This window comes from Hyaena hyaena, unplaced genomic scaffold, assembly GCF_003009895.1.
Source record: "Hyaena hyaena isolate Hyena2069 unplaced genomic scaffold, ASM300989v1 scaffold_37, whole genome shotgun sequence".
NCBI classification, from domain to species: Eukaryota; Metazoa; Chordata; class Mammalia; order Carnivora; family Hyaenidae; genus Hyaena; species Hyaena hyaena.
This window is the reverse complement of record NW_024080669.1, coordinates 2179760-2193876: the sequence shown is the minus strand read 5'-3', so window position 1 is coordinate 2193876 and position 14117 is coordinate 2179760. Positions and strand designations below refer to the sequence as shown.

The window sequence follows — 14117 nt, the reverse complement described above, 5'->3', positions numbered from 1 at the left end:
TGCCAAGTAATGAGGTCCCCTCTCTCCTTCACGTGTAGGGCATCGGCTGCTACATGTTTCGGATCGATGACTCGGAGGTGGTGGACGCCACCATGCACGGGAACGCCGCACGCTTCATCAACCACTCCTGCGAGCCCAACTGCTACTCCCGAGTCATCAACATCGACGGGCAGAAGCACATTGTCATCTTTGCCATGCGCAAGATCTACCGCGGGGAGGAGCTCACTTATGACTACAAGTTCCCCATAGAGGATGCCAGCAACAAGCTCCCCTGTAACTGTGGTGCCAAGAAATGCCGGAAGTTCCTAAACTAAAGCTGCTCCTCTCCCCCAGGGGTGGAGCGCAAGGACCCGGGGCCGTCCAGAGCCGTGCTGAGGGCCTTTGCCAGCAGCTGGGAGTTCCAGGATTGAGTGGGCGCGGTGTGAGGGGCCTCCGTGATGGCTGGGCTCCCGCGCGTCCCCTGTTCACATTCCACGTGTGATGGTAGTCCTGGAGAGAGAGAGGCAGTCTCGAAGAAAAGCTCCGCGACCGGCTTTCTCCCGGGGCCCCTCTGATTGTATGCCGTTAAAGAGTGGAAATGGGGTCGCTAGCAGACTTGCCTGGAAAGAGCCTGTAGAGGGTTAGTGATGTTGGGAGATCAGGCCTGCGCGTCTCCTCAGAGAGAAGTTGCCATCCCCGCCTGGGCCCTTTCCCAAGCACTGGAAGCCAGGGGTCAGGCAGGGCCCCAGATACGAGAGGTGGCTGGATGCCTGATAGTGAGCCACCCGGGCCCAGCCTGTGGCAGTCTGTTGAACAAACAGAGAAGGTCTGGTGGTTTTCCCTACTACCCTCCCACTTGAGAGCTCACTTCCGGTTGGGAGACGGGATTCTTAGCACCATTGGTGTCAAAAGGCTGTCTTGGGGTTGTGCCAATTAATCACCAAACATGGAGCCCGTGGGCTTTCAGTGGGAGTGTTACCCCCATGAGCCTTATCTTAGCCAATTACCTTTCTTGACAATAGGAGCGGCTTCCCTCTCATCCCTTCTCCTCACTCCACTTTCTTCGTTTCCCCTGTCTCATCCCACCGCTTTCCTGATCTTTCTGGGTGGTAGAGAGGAGTGACTCCCTGCTCAAGGACACCCCCTGTTGGGCATAGCCTGTGCCTACGAAACGATCCCTGAGCCTGTAAGCACTCCCAGTGGGGAAGTGGACAGGAGCCATTGGCCGTAACCAGACAGAATTCGGAGTTTTCATAAAGCTCCGCCGAGAGTTTTAAAGAAGTCTGTGTAGCATGGTTTTTTAGACGAGGAAAACGATTATTTAAATAGGATCTGAATCATGCAACAACCAGATTTTCACAACCAGGATCAACCCCTGGGCCCCATTCCTAGGACATGGTGACTTTCTTTTCCCCTTGTTGAGATATAGGAAGACTTCATTTTTAACCTGTCGGTGACCAGTTGAAGGCAGAACACTAATCAGATTTCAAGGCCCAAAACTTGGGGACTAGACCACGTTGTATCTAGGGACCTCTGCCACCTGCGCAAAATCCACAGATTAAGTAAAATTAAATGACACTACTGCCCTGATTACTCCTTAGGATGTGGTCAAAACAGCATCAAATGTTTCTTCTCTTCCTTCCCCGAGACGGTGTCCTGAACCTGTTAAATTAAGTCATTGGATTTTACTCTGTTCTGTTTACAGTTTACTATTTAAGGTTTTATAAATGTAAATATATTTTGTATATTTTTCTATGAGAAGCACTTCATAGGGAGAAGCACTTACGACAAGGCTATTTTTTAAACCGCGGTATTATCCTAATTTAAAAGAAGATCGGTTTTTAATAATTTTTTATTTTCATAGGATGAAGTTAGAGAAAATATTCAGCTGTACACACAAAGTCTGGTTTTTCCTGCCCAACTTCCCCCTGGAAGGTGTACTTTCGTTGTTTAATGTGTAGCCTGTTTGTGCCCTGTTGACATGAAGCGTGTCCTGGGTTTGCTCTCTGACAATAAATGGAAAAGGAAGGTCACCCGACGCCATTGGGCCACTCCCCTCCTTCCCGCACTGAAGCTCCTCAGAAGGCTGTGGTGGTATCTTGACACAGCAGCGCCCGCCCTCCTTTCCCGCACCCGCTCTCCCTGCTCTGGGACCAGCTCAGAGCGGCGAGAGGTGTGATCTACATCTCCCTCCTCTTTCCCTACTTCCGAGATAGCAACCAAGTTGAATGGCAACCTGACGTTTTCCATCACCATCTGCCTCATCGGTCACCTCGTTCCCTTTCCCTCTGCCCGCCAGGTCCTCATACCTGCCAAGAACCCACGGAACCCCCTGTGCCCTCTCTCGGGGCAGCCCGTTGAAACTGAAGCACAGTCTGACCACTCACGATAACGCAGATTTTTCCCTGCCTCTGTCGGCCACTGGGTTTCAGAGCAGTGCAGTCCAGTAGAGGGCAGGGCGCCCTTTTCTCCCGCGGGAAGCCCCTTCCTCTGGAAGTCTAGCAAAGCAATACGACTCCGCCCTGCGCTCTCTGCCCCAGGACTCATGGCTCTGCTGTGCCTTCCACCCTGGGCTTCCTGTTCTTCCGTGACCTTAAGAACTGTGTCTGGTGGCTTTGCTGGAACATTGTCACTGTGTTCGCTGTCATGCGGGGAGCCCAGCACTGTGGCCAGGATGGCAGAGACTTCCTCGTCATCATGGAGAAGTGCCAGCAGGGGACTGGGGAAAAACACTCTACCCAGACCTCGCCTCCCTTCCTCCTTTGCCCGTGAACAAGATACAGTGGCCCTAGGGTCCCACTAGTGTCTGGTTTCCTTTATTATTGCACTGTGTGAGGTTTTTTTGTAAATCCTTTTATTCCTTTTTTTCTTTCTTTTTTTTTTTTAAGAAAAAAAAAAAACCTTAAGCTGCATTTGTTACTGAAATGATTAATGCACTGATGGGTCATGAATTCACCCTGAGGAAGACCCAAAGGCCAGTCAGGGGTTGGGGAGACTCAGCTAAATAGACCTAGTCACTGCCCTGCTAGGCCGTGCTGTACTGTGAGCCCCCTCCTCGTTCTCTTTCTACCAGTCCCAAACCCTGAGGCCGGAGGAAGGACCACATCCTTTCCTTCTCCTGCCGAGCCGGTCTGCCTTGCCTTTTCACTCCCTGTCAACCATAGAAACGAGTAAATTCCTCTTCTAGCTCAGCCTCGAGTCCATTGCCAAAATTCAGCATACCTGCCAGCAACTTGGGGAATAAGCTAAGGTTTCCCTACAAGAGGGAAAGAAGGCAAAAAACAAAAAACACACGGCCTATCTGTCTCCAAAACACCTGAGTTTGTTTTGAAAGTGACCAAGGGAATCTCCGCACAAAAGTGCAGACCGAGGAACTGTGGTGAGTCATTCCCAGGAACCCCCCAAGGGGCATCCCGAATCCCTAAGGAGTAACAGCTGCAAGCCTGGTCCGTTCTCGGCGAGAGCCAGCCCCCTTACAGCTTTGCTGCTAGAAACCTGTTGTGGCTGCATTTCCTGGTGGCCAGTGACAACTGTGTGACCAGAACAGCTGCATGGCGCTGACCCTATGGCCGGAACTTGGTCCCCTGGCTCCCTCTGTGACCGTCCACCACCTCCAGCACAGCCTTCCTGCTTTTAGACCAGTCACCAGAATTAAGGGGGAGGCCCTGGCAGCTATCTGTAAGTTTTCAACCAGACTCCTTTGCCGGGATACGGTCCGCCACCCTGCTTGCCTCTGTCAACCCCCTCCCGGCCCCCCCACCCCACCCCATCCCCGGCCAATGCAGTGAGCACCATGCAGCTCCCTTGATTTAAAAAAAATACAACAACAACATAAAAACAAAAGCAAAAAAAAAACACAAAAAACAAAAAAAACAAAAAAAATCTTTTAATGAATGTATCTTTCTAAAGGACTGACGTTCAATCAAGTATCTGAAATACTAAAGGTCAAAACCTTATCAGATGTTAACTTTTAAGTTTGATTTGGGATTTTTGTTTTTAAACTAGAAATCGAGTCTTGGGGGTTTTTTTTTTTCTTTTTGGTTTTTTTGTTGTTTTTTTTTTTTTCTTTTTAAAGGAAAAGCGGGTCATTGCAAAGGGCTGGGTGTAATTTTACATTTCGTTTCCTTCATTTTAAAGCAATACAAGGTTATCGAGCAGATGGGTTTGTGCCGAATCATGAATACCAGTCAAGTCTCACACTCTGAAAACTTGCAACTTTTCTTGTTTTGGTTTTCAAATAAATATAAATATGATATATATAGGAACTAATATAGTATTGCACCATGTAACAAAACCTAGTTCAGTCCATGGCTTTTAATTCTCTTAACACTATAGATAAGGATTGTGTTACAGTTGCTGGTAGCGCAGGAAACTCAGTCTGGCGCTCCTCTGATCCTCTGAAACTGGCCACTCCTAGGATCAGAGAGAAAAGCAGAAATGGTGTCACCTGGATTTTTTTCTGCCCAAGAATGTTGCCAGTCAGTACCTGTACTCCTCGTTTCTCTATTTTTGGTTATGAATGTTGGGGTTACCACCTGCATTTAGGGGAAAATTGTGTTCTGTGCTTTCCTGGTATCTTGTTCCGAGGTACTCTAGTTCTGTCTTTCAACCAAGAAAATAGACTTGTGGTGTTTCTTTTATTGAACTTTTAACAGTCTCTTTAGTAAATACAGGTAGTTGAATAATTGTTTCAAAAGCTCAACAGATGACAAGCTTCTTTTCTAGAAATAAGACATTTCTTGACAACTTTATCATGTATAACAGATCTTTTGGTTTTTTTCCTTGTGTTCTTCCAAGCTTCTGGTTAGAGAAAAAGAGAAAAAAAAAAAAAAAAAGGAAAAAAATGTGTCTAAAGTCCATCAGTGTTAACTCCCTGTGACAGGGATGAAGGAAAATACTTTAATAGTTCAAAAAATAATAATGCTGAAAGCTCTCTACGAAAGACTGAATGTAAAAGTAAAAAGTGTACATAGTTGTAAAAAAAAAAAAAGGAGTTTTTAAACATGTTTATTTTCTATGCACTTTTTTTTATTTAAGTGATAGTTTAATTAATAAACATGTCAAGTTTATTGCTGCACACGATCACACTTTCTTTTGGCTTTGGGCGGGGTGGAGGAACCAGCAGCCAGTGGCCTGTGCACGGACTTGCAAAGTACCTTCCACAGTCCTTTCTTTTAAGGTGGAATCCTTAAGTCTCTCTGCCTCACCTTCCTCGTGGCGCCAGGCCCCACTCCACATGGACTCTCTGAACAGTATATTCTTCCCTTATCGCCAATGGTGTGTGTTCAGGACCTAATTAATCCTGGATATGAAGACGGGGTCGAGAGAACAAGAAGAGCTTTATCTCCTGCATATTCCCTCTTTTTTTTTTTAATCCATGGGCTGTCAAGAGGGCTTCTAATGACTTCCAACTTATGAATATAATAAAATGAAGGCATTTCAGGGAGCATCCCCGCTGCTTCACTCCACCTTAAGGCAGAAATTGAACTTTACTCTGTTTGTTCCCCCGAGGACTGGGGTAGGGAGTTGAGAAACAGTTTTAAATATTCAGCCAAGCCAGGGTTGCTAACCCCAGGCCAAATGAGGTTGGGTTTACACTACAGCCAAGGATTGGAAGACACTCCTTGCGGGGGACGGACCTCAAACAGCACCTCTGCCCTCCCGATCAGCTGGTTGTGAGCCTCAGCCCCCACCCTCCCTCGCTCCCTCCTCTATCCCCAGTCACCCCGGATTTGGGAGTGGGGCACCATGGGGACTCCCAATGATCAGGCAGTGCTGCAGGCCATCTTCAACCCTGACACCCCATTCGGAGACCTTGTTGGGTTGGGCGTGGGAGAGGAAGTGGAGAAAGAAGAAGTAGATGAAGGTGAGTTTGACTTTGGACTGTAGTGGCCGCCTGTTGGCAGAGGATGGTCGTCTCACAAGACCTCTTGTTCTGTGACTCTTGAATGATGGTTGAAGTTGGAATCAGAGGTGGACTGATCCCTGGTGCACAGGTTGGGGGCCTGGCAAGAGTTTCTCCGCCAAAAGGAGAAAGCCAGGATTTGTCTGTCCTTCACCCTTCACACCTCTGAACTTCGCTCACCACCTAATTCATCCCATAATCCAAGCTCAACTGTGCTGGGGGTGCAGGGAGGCGCTAAACTCTCTCATCATTGTCATAACAGAAGCAATTTCACTCCGCACAGAACGCGGGGGGGGGGGGGGCTCCGCTGAATGGTTCTGACCTCAGCAGGCACTCAGGGTTCCTGAGCCAAGCCCTGAGCCAATCCTTACACAGAGTGAGTACACTCACTGCCTTCCTTCAGACTCCAATGGGGCCTTGTGTCCTGACATCAGTTTTTGGTGACCTTTGTGTCTGAAGGAGTGAAGCCTAAGCCTTACAGAAGCCAGTCTAGAAAGCGGAGGGGCACACCCGAGTGTGTCATGGTGGTCTTTGTGTTGGAGGCAGCGTAGTAGGAAAAAGATGGGGACAGGCTAAGGAACCAGAAAGACCTGGGTTCAAATCCAAGCTGTGCAACTTCCAGGCTGTGTGACCTTGAGTAGATCATTTAGCTACAGGCTAAGGAGTTTGGGCTCCATTCTCAGGACCCTTTGGAACTTAGGCAGCTCTAGCTGTCCGCCTTGGTGACCTCCGTTCCTCCTGCATCTGGCTCCTACCCGTGACCTCCCAGCCCACCGCTCCGGCTCAGGTCCCAGCTTTCCGAAGCTCAAGCTGGCTTTTGCTTCTTGCTCCCAGCTGCACACCTGTCCCTTCCCTCCTCCCTTCCTGACACAGATGGAGTTTTCCCTCGAGCACAGTTGGAGCAGTCCAAGGCCCTGGAGCTGCAGGGGGTGATGGCAGCGGAGGCTGGCGACCTGGACACGGCCCTGGAGAGGTTTGGCCAAGCCATCAGCCTGCTGCCTGAGCGGGCCTCCGCCTACAACAACCGAGCCCAGGCCCGCCGACTCCAAGGAGATGTGGCAGGTGAGGGCAGATGCCCTGGGGTCTGCACACCAGAGATGAAGTGGTTGTGGGGCTGGGGCCTGGGGGCTGGGGAGTCACTAGACTGTTCTGGAACCTGGTTCTTACCTATAAGAGCTATCTCACGGGCCCCACTCATATCTTGGGAGCTACTGTGAAGGTCAGAGAGATTGCATTCCATTCGTTTATTTAACAAACATATAATGAGAGCCTATGTCATAGCGGTGGGCTAGGGGCGGAGGACAAGGATGAAAGATAGACCACCCACAGGAACTACTCCGTGCCGGGCATCCGGCACTTTACACGTAATCCTCACAACAACCCCCAGAGGTGTGTGCTAGTGATACCTCCATTTTACATCTTTTTTTTTAATGTTTTATTATTTCTAGGAGAGAGAGAGAGACAGACAGCGTGAGCAGGGGAGGGTCAGAGAGAGAGGGAGTCACAGACTGAAAAAGGCTCCAGGCTCCGAGCTGGCAGTCAGCACAGAGCCCGACGCGGGGCTCGAACCCACGAACCGCGAGATCATGACCTAAGCGAAAGTCGGACGCATAACCGACTAAGCCACCCAGGCACCCCTGATACCTCCATTTTATAGAAGAGTGTAGCAGGGCTGGGGTTTGAAGCAGGTGGTGGGGCTCCAAGGTCTGTGTTCTTAATGCCCCTGTGCTACTGCTTCTCAAGAGGCTCACGGTCCAAGGGGTGGGCCAGACACACAACCGTGATACCAGCATGACAAGCTGAGAGGGTTCAGCACAGTTTCGCCCCCCTCCCCCCCCACCGCAGGAGTGAGTTTGAAGGGCAGCTGGAAGGAGGAGAGGAAAGGGGAGAAGGTACGGCAGGCAGAGACCCAGAAGGCACAGAAAAGTACAGGGAACTTCAGAACTCCAAGCTGGCTGGAGTGAGGAGTGGTGGGAGAGTGGAGGAGAGCCTGGAGAAGTAAACAGGGGCCTGATGGTTAACTGGGAATGTTAGGCAGGTCGGACTGCGTCTTGAACACATGGGGAATCACTAAAAGGATTTTAATCCTGGAAGGGGGACAGCGGGACAGAGAAAAGCCATGCTGGAGACCAGAGGGCAGACTGAAGATGTAAACCACAGAAGGCCGTCATGGTGGTCGAGGTGCCCGAGGCCAGGAATGCCAGCCTGCAGGGTTTTGAACTCCATTCTGGGAACAGTGGGGAACCAAGGGCCCCTTTTCCAGGCTCTGTTCCCTGGCTTTGGCAGGAGGGGGCTGAGTGGAGCTGTAAAAGCAGCTGAGGACAGTCTGTAGATTAAAAGCCCAGAAGTGATGCTGCCTGGAAAAGGCTTTCCACTCCTCCAGTCCAGCTCCTCAGAGGGAACCCCAGAAACGCTGTGAACAGAGGGCTTCTTAACCATCTGGGTGGCCTGGGGAGCACAGCCCCCTCTGGGTTCTGAGATCAAAACACACAGAGACTGGACAGAGATGGCCTCTCTGTACGATGATGCTGGAGCTCCTCACGTGCCCTGACAGCTATTTAGACGAGAAAGTGAACTGAGGCAGAGCCCAGAAAGCTGCAGGTGGGCCCTCAAATACTAATAGCTGCCTGAGTCTGAATTCAGGGTTCAATACCCATCGCCAGGTATTTCACGAGAATGTTACACATGACAATGTGCGGGGCCAGCTCTGGCTCCAAGACCTCCTTTAATGAAAATAGATAGAAAGTAATGAAGTTCGTGGAGACACAGAATGAGGAAGAACAGGTGAGGGAGAAGCGGTTTTAAATATATACATTTTAATATTTATTTATTTATGAGAGAGAGAACGCTAGAGGGGCAGAGAGAGAGGTGGACCTGAAGCACTCTCTGGGCTGACCGCAGAGAGCCCAGCCCATGTGGTCTTGAACTCATGAACCAGGACATAAAGACCTGAGCCAAAACTAGCTGCTTCACCTGCTGTGCCACCCAAGTGCCTCAGGGAAAAGTTGTTTCAAACCATACACTGAATAAGGGGAGAGAAATGCCTTCAAAGGGACAAGAAAGAGAAATGGATTTTACTGTATTTGTAAGAAATGGTTGTCAGTACATTATTATTTTTTTGGACTTTGAGATTCAGAGTCCGTCACCTGGCACACGGTAGATGCTTAATAGCCTGTGAATGGAAAAACCGGCCTGGTACTGCGGGACAATGGGCCAGATTCATGAGCATAGTGACCCTTCAGAATCGTCCCAGCACCCTTCACGTTTTACTGTATTCGGCGGTGAGAGGTCTTAGGGACTACAGTCAGCCCAGGGCAAGGCTGGCCAATCCTCCAGTGCGCATGCGTGCGAGGGGAGGCCCCATACCCCGCCAAGGAGCAAGGGCAAGGCGGGCTGTAAGGTGGCGCAGCCCCGGGGCCGCGGTTCTGACCCCCGTCCGTCCCGCAGGCGCCCTGGAGGACCTGGAACGCGCCGTGGCGCTGAGCGGCGGCCGGGGCCGCGCCGCCCGCCAGGGCTTCGTGCAACGCGGGCTCCTGGCGCGGCTGCAGGGCCGGGACGACGACGCCCGCAGGGACTTCGAGAGGGCGGCGCGGCTGGGCAGCCCGTTCGCGCGGCGCCAGCTGGTGCTGCTCAACCCCTACGCCGCGCTGTGCAACCGCATGCTGGCCGACATGATGCGGCAGCTGCGCGCGCCCCGCAACGGCCCTGAGCCCAACCAATAAAGCTGCCGGCTCTCCCCGACTCGCGCCCGTGTCTGCGTCCAGCCGCCGGCGCCGCAGCTGCGAGGCACTTCGCGGTCCGCCGGGGGCGGGGCGGCGGGGCGGGGCGGGGCGGGGGCGTGCGTGCGTGCTCGGCCGTTGATTGGCCCCGCCTGGCCCCGCCCGGGCTCGCCGTGGACTGCAGCGCCCTGCAGACATGAGCAGTCGCTCGGGTAGAGCGTGGGGAGGGCGCCAGGTGAGCCGCTTGGGGTGGCGAGGCGGGGCTGCCGTGCGACCCCCACCGCTCCCTAGCCGTTCCGGCCCACTTCCGCCTGGTCCCCTGAGGGTGGGAAAGGGGGCGTGGGAGAGTAAAGCGGAGACGGAGATAGGGGTCCAGAGGACGGTCCCCTTGGGGGAAGAGTACTGCCGCGCGTGCGCGCGAGCCGCGCAGTGCGGGCTGCGCCGTCGCGCGCGGTCTCTGAGCCCGCGCGCCGGCGCTTGTTTGTGCCTTGGGGGCGGCGCCGGGTTCCGAACCCTCAAGGTGGGCTGGTAGGTGCTGGGTGGGCTCCGGCCTTTACGCTGGGGTGTTCGCGTCCTGTCTTCGCCACTGGGGGCCAGTCTCCATTTGGGTGTCGGTGCACGTGTTTATTTTTGTTTCGGGGGAGTACATTCCTGGAGGAATTACCGAGGCTGCGTGCGGTCACCTGGCTAACATCAAGGCCCGCCCCCTTCTCTCGGCAGCCACCATGGCGCTGCCCCCAGGCCCAGCTACCCTCCCGCACACACTGCTGCTTCTGCCAGCCCTTCTGAGCTCAGGTACACTCCCGTTTACCCCTTGGCCGAGCACTTCTGGGGGCAAGCCCCCCTCTCCCCTCTTTGTCTGCACCTTGTGTTTGGGAACCCGCTTCAGGCCACAGAGACCAGAGCTGGCTTCCTCTCCCCCACCTCGCCGGGGTCCAGCCAGTTCCTGGTGAGCGAACCTAGGTGCTCTGGTCCTTGGCCCCCTGCCCCTCTGTAACCGGCTGTCGTGCTGGTCACAGGCCACAGCACCCCAGTACCGACCTTCCCCTAGCTCTCCCCAGAACCCCCTGCTGTGTTCCAGGTTGGGGGGAATTGGCACCACAAATTGATGGTCAGACTTGGGCCGAGAGGGCACTTCGAGAGAACGAACGCCACGCCTTCACCTGCCGGGTGGCAGGGGGGCTTGGGACGCCCCGCCTGGCCTGGTACCTGGACGGACAGCTGCAGGAGGCCAGCACCTCAAGACTGCTAAGCGTGGGCGGCGAGGCCTTCTCCGGAGGCACCAGCACCTTCACGGTTACCGCCCAGAGGGCCCAGCATGAGCTCAACTGCTCCTTGCAGGACCCGGGCAGTGGCCGGTCAGCCAATGCCTCCGTCATCCTCAATGTGCAATGTGAGTGCCTCTGAGATGGGGCAGGGACAGAGGCTCCGTGCCCTGGGACCCCCAGCAGCCACCAGGCAGGGGGTCTGATAGAGCAGCTAGCAAACACTTAAGCACTTTGCAAGTATGAGCTCAACATTATCCTCTCGATAATCCTGTGAGGTGGCTGTTACTGATATCCCCATTTTACAAGTGAGAAAACTGAGGCACAGATTGCTTCCGTGCTCTGTGTGCAGCCCTGCGGCTTGTAAGCAGAGCCAGGATTCAAATGCGGGCAGTTTGGTTCTCGCTGTTAATCCCTACGAAGTGCTGCGTCTCAGGGAGGCCCAGCCTGTCGCCCAGTGCCTCCCCGGGGAGAGGTCCAGGCCCCCAGCTCCCTTCTGGGTTTGGGAAGAACGGGCAAGGAGTACGGGGGCCATGATGAGAGTATGTTGGCTTCTGTTTTGCACCAGTTAAACCAGAGATCGCCCAGGTTGGGGCCAAGTACCAGGAAGCTCAGGGCCCAGGCCTCCTGGTTGTCCTTTTTGCCCTGGTGCGTGCCAACCCACCCGCCAACGTGACCTGGATCGACCAAGATGGGCCGGTGACTGTCAACGCGTCCGACTTCCTGGTGCTGGATGCCCAGAACTACCCCTGGCTCACTAACCACACCGTGCAGCTGCAGCTCCGCAGCCTGGCGCGCAACCTGTCCGTGGTGGCCGCCAACGACGTGGGTGTCACCAGCGCTTCACTTCCGGCCCCGGGTGAGCACTGCCAGCGACTGGCCCGGCAAAGCCCCAGGTGGGTGCAGGATCACAGTACAGCAACGGGGTGACTGGTTGCCCTCTGAGTGAGTCTCGTGAACGAGCTGTGCCGACCGCCTCGGGCAAGGAGGACTGAGGGGTACCTGTAGTGTCTCAGAGTTGGGGGCCCTGCCCACCTAGAACCTAACCAGAGGACAACTTGCAGGGCTTCTGGCCACCCGAGTGGAAGTGCCGCTGCTGGGCATCGTTGTGGCAGGAGGGCTTGCCCTGGGCACGCTGGTGGGGTTCAGCACCTTGGTGGCCTGCCTGGTCTGCAGGAAAGAGAAGAAGACCAAAGGTAGGTCCAGAGCCCGGAGGGGGAGGGGGCTGGCAGAGAGAGGGAGGAGCGGCGACGGCAGCACGTGGGGCTAGGCAGAGCAAGTCCTCTGACCAGTGGCAGAAAGGGTCTCCCTGGGCGTGGCCATGGGTGAAACCAGATGCAGCTCAGGGCTGCTCACTGGGAACCCAGTCTGTCCCAGGGGCTGGGCATTAGAGAGATCCTAGTCTGAGGGTCCTGGGTGTGAAAGGGCATCGGGGCAGAGCCCACAGTGAGGAGGTGGCCTGAGAAAATGTGTGATTTCTTTCTCCCCAGGCCCCTCCCGGCGCCCGTCTCTGATCTCTAGGTAACTCTTTCTGGGGCTGGCTGGGTGGGCCGAACTGAGATGCAGCATGGGGACGGTTGGAAACCGGGGGTCTCTCTAGTGCTGGAATGGGCCCCCCAGGCCGGAATCTGTGCCTGCTGGAGCCAGGGCATATCCCAGGCTCTGTCCACCCCGTAGTGATTCCAACAACCTGAAACTCAACAACGTGCGCCTACCACGGGAGATCATGTCCCTCCCGTCCAACCTTCAGCTCAACGACCTCACTCCGGATCCCAGAGGTGCGCCTTTTGTCTGCCGCTGGCACTAGGAGGGGCTAGGGCCCGCTAGGCACCCTCCTCATCCTGGACACCACCCCGTTTGTCACCCACAGAGAGACCGGCAGACCGGCAGATGGCTCAGAACAGCAGCCGGCCAGAGCTGCTGGACCCGGAGCCTGGTGGCCTCCTTACCAGCCGAGGTACGGGGACAGGTGCCCACGGCCCCCCTCCTCTGCTCCCCAGCCCTTGTGCTTATGGCAGAGGCCTCTGGGTCTCCAAGGGGCGGAGAGGGGTCTCCCAACTCCCAGGCAGTGAGGTTCACTGAGACTCACGGCGTCTTTGGCCTTGCAGGTTTCATCCGGCTCCCAATGCTGGGCTATATCTATCGAGTGTCCAGTGTAAGCAGTGATGAGATCTGGCTCTGAGCCGGGCAAGATCGGAGTGGGGGGGGTGCCCTCTTGGCTCCTGGGCCCCCACCTCCTCCTCCAAGGCAGCCTCTGCCTGGCTCCGTTGCCAGGTCATGCCACTGCTACTTTTGCTTGCCCTAATGGCCGGGGTGCCCTCTGTCATCCACATGACACCTTTCACTGGGATCGGGCCCTCAGGGGCACAGTTATCCCTGGCGGAGCCACCAGCTGGACCTCAGCCCCGTGTTCTAACTCAGGTTGAGAGCCTCCACTGATGCAGGTGCGCAGGTGGGGGGAGCTCTCTGTCCAGGTGTGTTTGCCGAGTGTGGCGTGGCCCTGCTGGCCTGGGCCTGCCCTGAGTCTCACTCCAGGACCCTTAGCACTTTGTACCGCAGGCATGGGGGCATGCCCGGGTGGGGGACAGGGAGGGCCCTGCATGTCTTCAGTTTCCTTCCCATGCTATGCAGCTTTGTTCCCTCAGGGAAAATTTAGGACCCTGAGAGCTATATGGAACCAAACTGTCCTTTGCACAGGAACCAACCCCCGGCACAAGGGCAGGGGCCAAGCACAAACGAATCCCTTTTGCCACATACTTCTCTGCCCTTCTTTGTCTGCGCCTCCTCTTGGGCCTTGTAGGTTATAACAGTGGACCTTCTCGCATTTCTCCACTGGACAGTAGACCCAAGGGTCTGGTGTTAGCACAAGTCAGGAGGAAAAGAGGGAGATGGGAAGCCGAGGGGCACCCAAGGCAGCATGTAGCTATGCATCGTTTTCTTACTGTGTTAGCACTTTAAGCACATCCCCTGGGGAGGGGGTACGTGAGGGCTTCCGGGCCCCAAGTCTGGCCTTCTGTGATTCACTGTGAGTGCCCTGAGCCCTCGGGATTAACTGTCCCTCTTAACATGTCTCCCCCACCATGGGACCCCATGACCAGCGCCCAGTGCCTCCTCAGCAGGAAGCTGCTCTTCCTGTCCCATCTCTTCAGGGGATGGTCAAAGTGGCACGTTATTAACAGAGCTAGAAGTTTTAGGGGGACACGGAGAAAGAGGGGACCACACACCACAAAATAAGGACTCTTTGGAAAG

General features: G+C 54.6%; 3 protein-coding genes across 6 annotated transcripts in view; all 3 read left to right on the top strand.

Moving 5' to 3' along the window:
* The window catches only part of KMT2A (lysine methyltransferase 2A), a 78433-nt gene extending 76418 nt beyond the window's left edge, over nucleotides 1-2015 (top strand). For all 3 annotated transcript variants that reach the window (XM_039229383.1, XM_039229384.1, XM_039229382.1), the window contains one exon: nucleotides 39-2015. In XM_039229383.1, the coding sequence (XP_039085314.1) occupies nucleotides 39-314 (276 nt within the window). In that variant the 3' untranslated portion in view covers nucleotides 315-2015. The remainder of the gene's footprint in view (nucleotides 1-38) is intronic.
* A 3584-nt stretch (nucleotides 2016-5599) lies between these two features.
* On the top strand, nucleotides 5600-9625 carry TTC36 (tetratricopeptide repeat domain 36). Its single transcript, XM_039229387.1, has 3 exons — nucleotides 5600-5845; nucleotides 6758-6946; nucleotides 9332-9625. The coding sequence occupies exons 1-3, from the start codon at nucleotides 5728-5730 to the stop codon at nucleotides 9604-9606; spliced, it is 582 nt and encodes a 193-aa protein (XP_039085318.1). The 5' UTR covers nucleotides 5600-5727; the 3' UTR covers nucleotides 9607-9625.
* Nucleotides 9626-9792: 167 nt separating this feature from the next.
* On the top strand, nucleotides 9793-13709 carry TMEM25 (transmembrane protein 25). Of its 2 annotated transcripts, none has more exons than XM_039229385.1 (9): nucleotides 9793-9838; nucleotides 10324-10398; nucleotides 10685-10996; nucleotides 11437-11727; nucleotides 11933-12064; nucleotides 12359-12389; nucleotides 12546-12646; nucleotides 12739-12825; nucleotides 12977-13709. In XM_039229385.1, exons 2-9 carry the CDS (start codon nucleotides 10329-10331, stop codon nucleotides 13048-13050), a joined length of 1098 nt encoding a protein of 365 aa, XP_039085316.1. In that variant the 5' UTR covers nucleotides 9793-9838; nucleotides 10324-10328; the 3' UTR covers nucleotides 13051-13709. The 2 variants fall into 2 exon arrangements, with proteins under 2 accessions (XP_039085316.1, XP_039085317.1); XM_039229386.1 differs by lacking the exon at nucleotides 9793-9838 and adding an exon at nucleotides 10081-10131.
* Nucleotides 13710-14117: the final 408 nt, after the last annotated feature.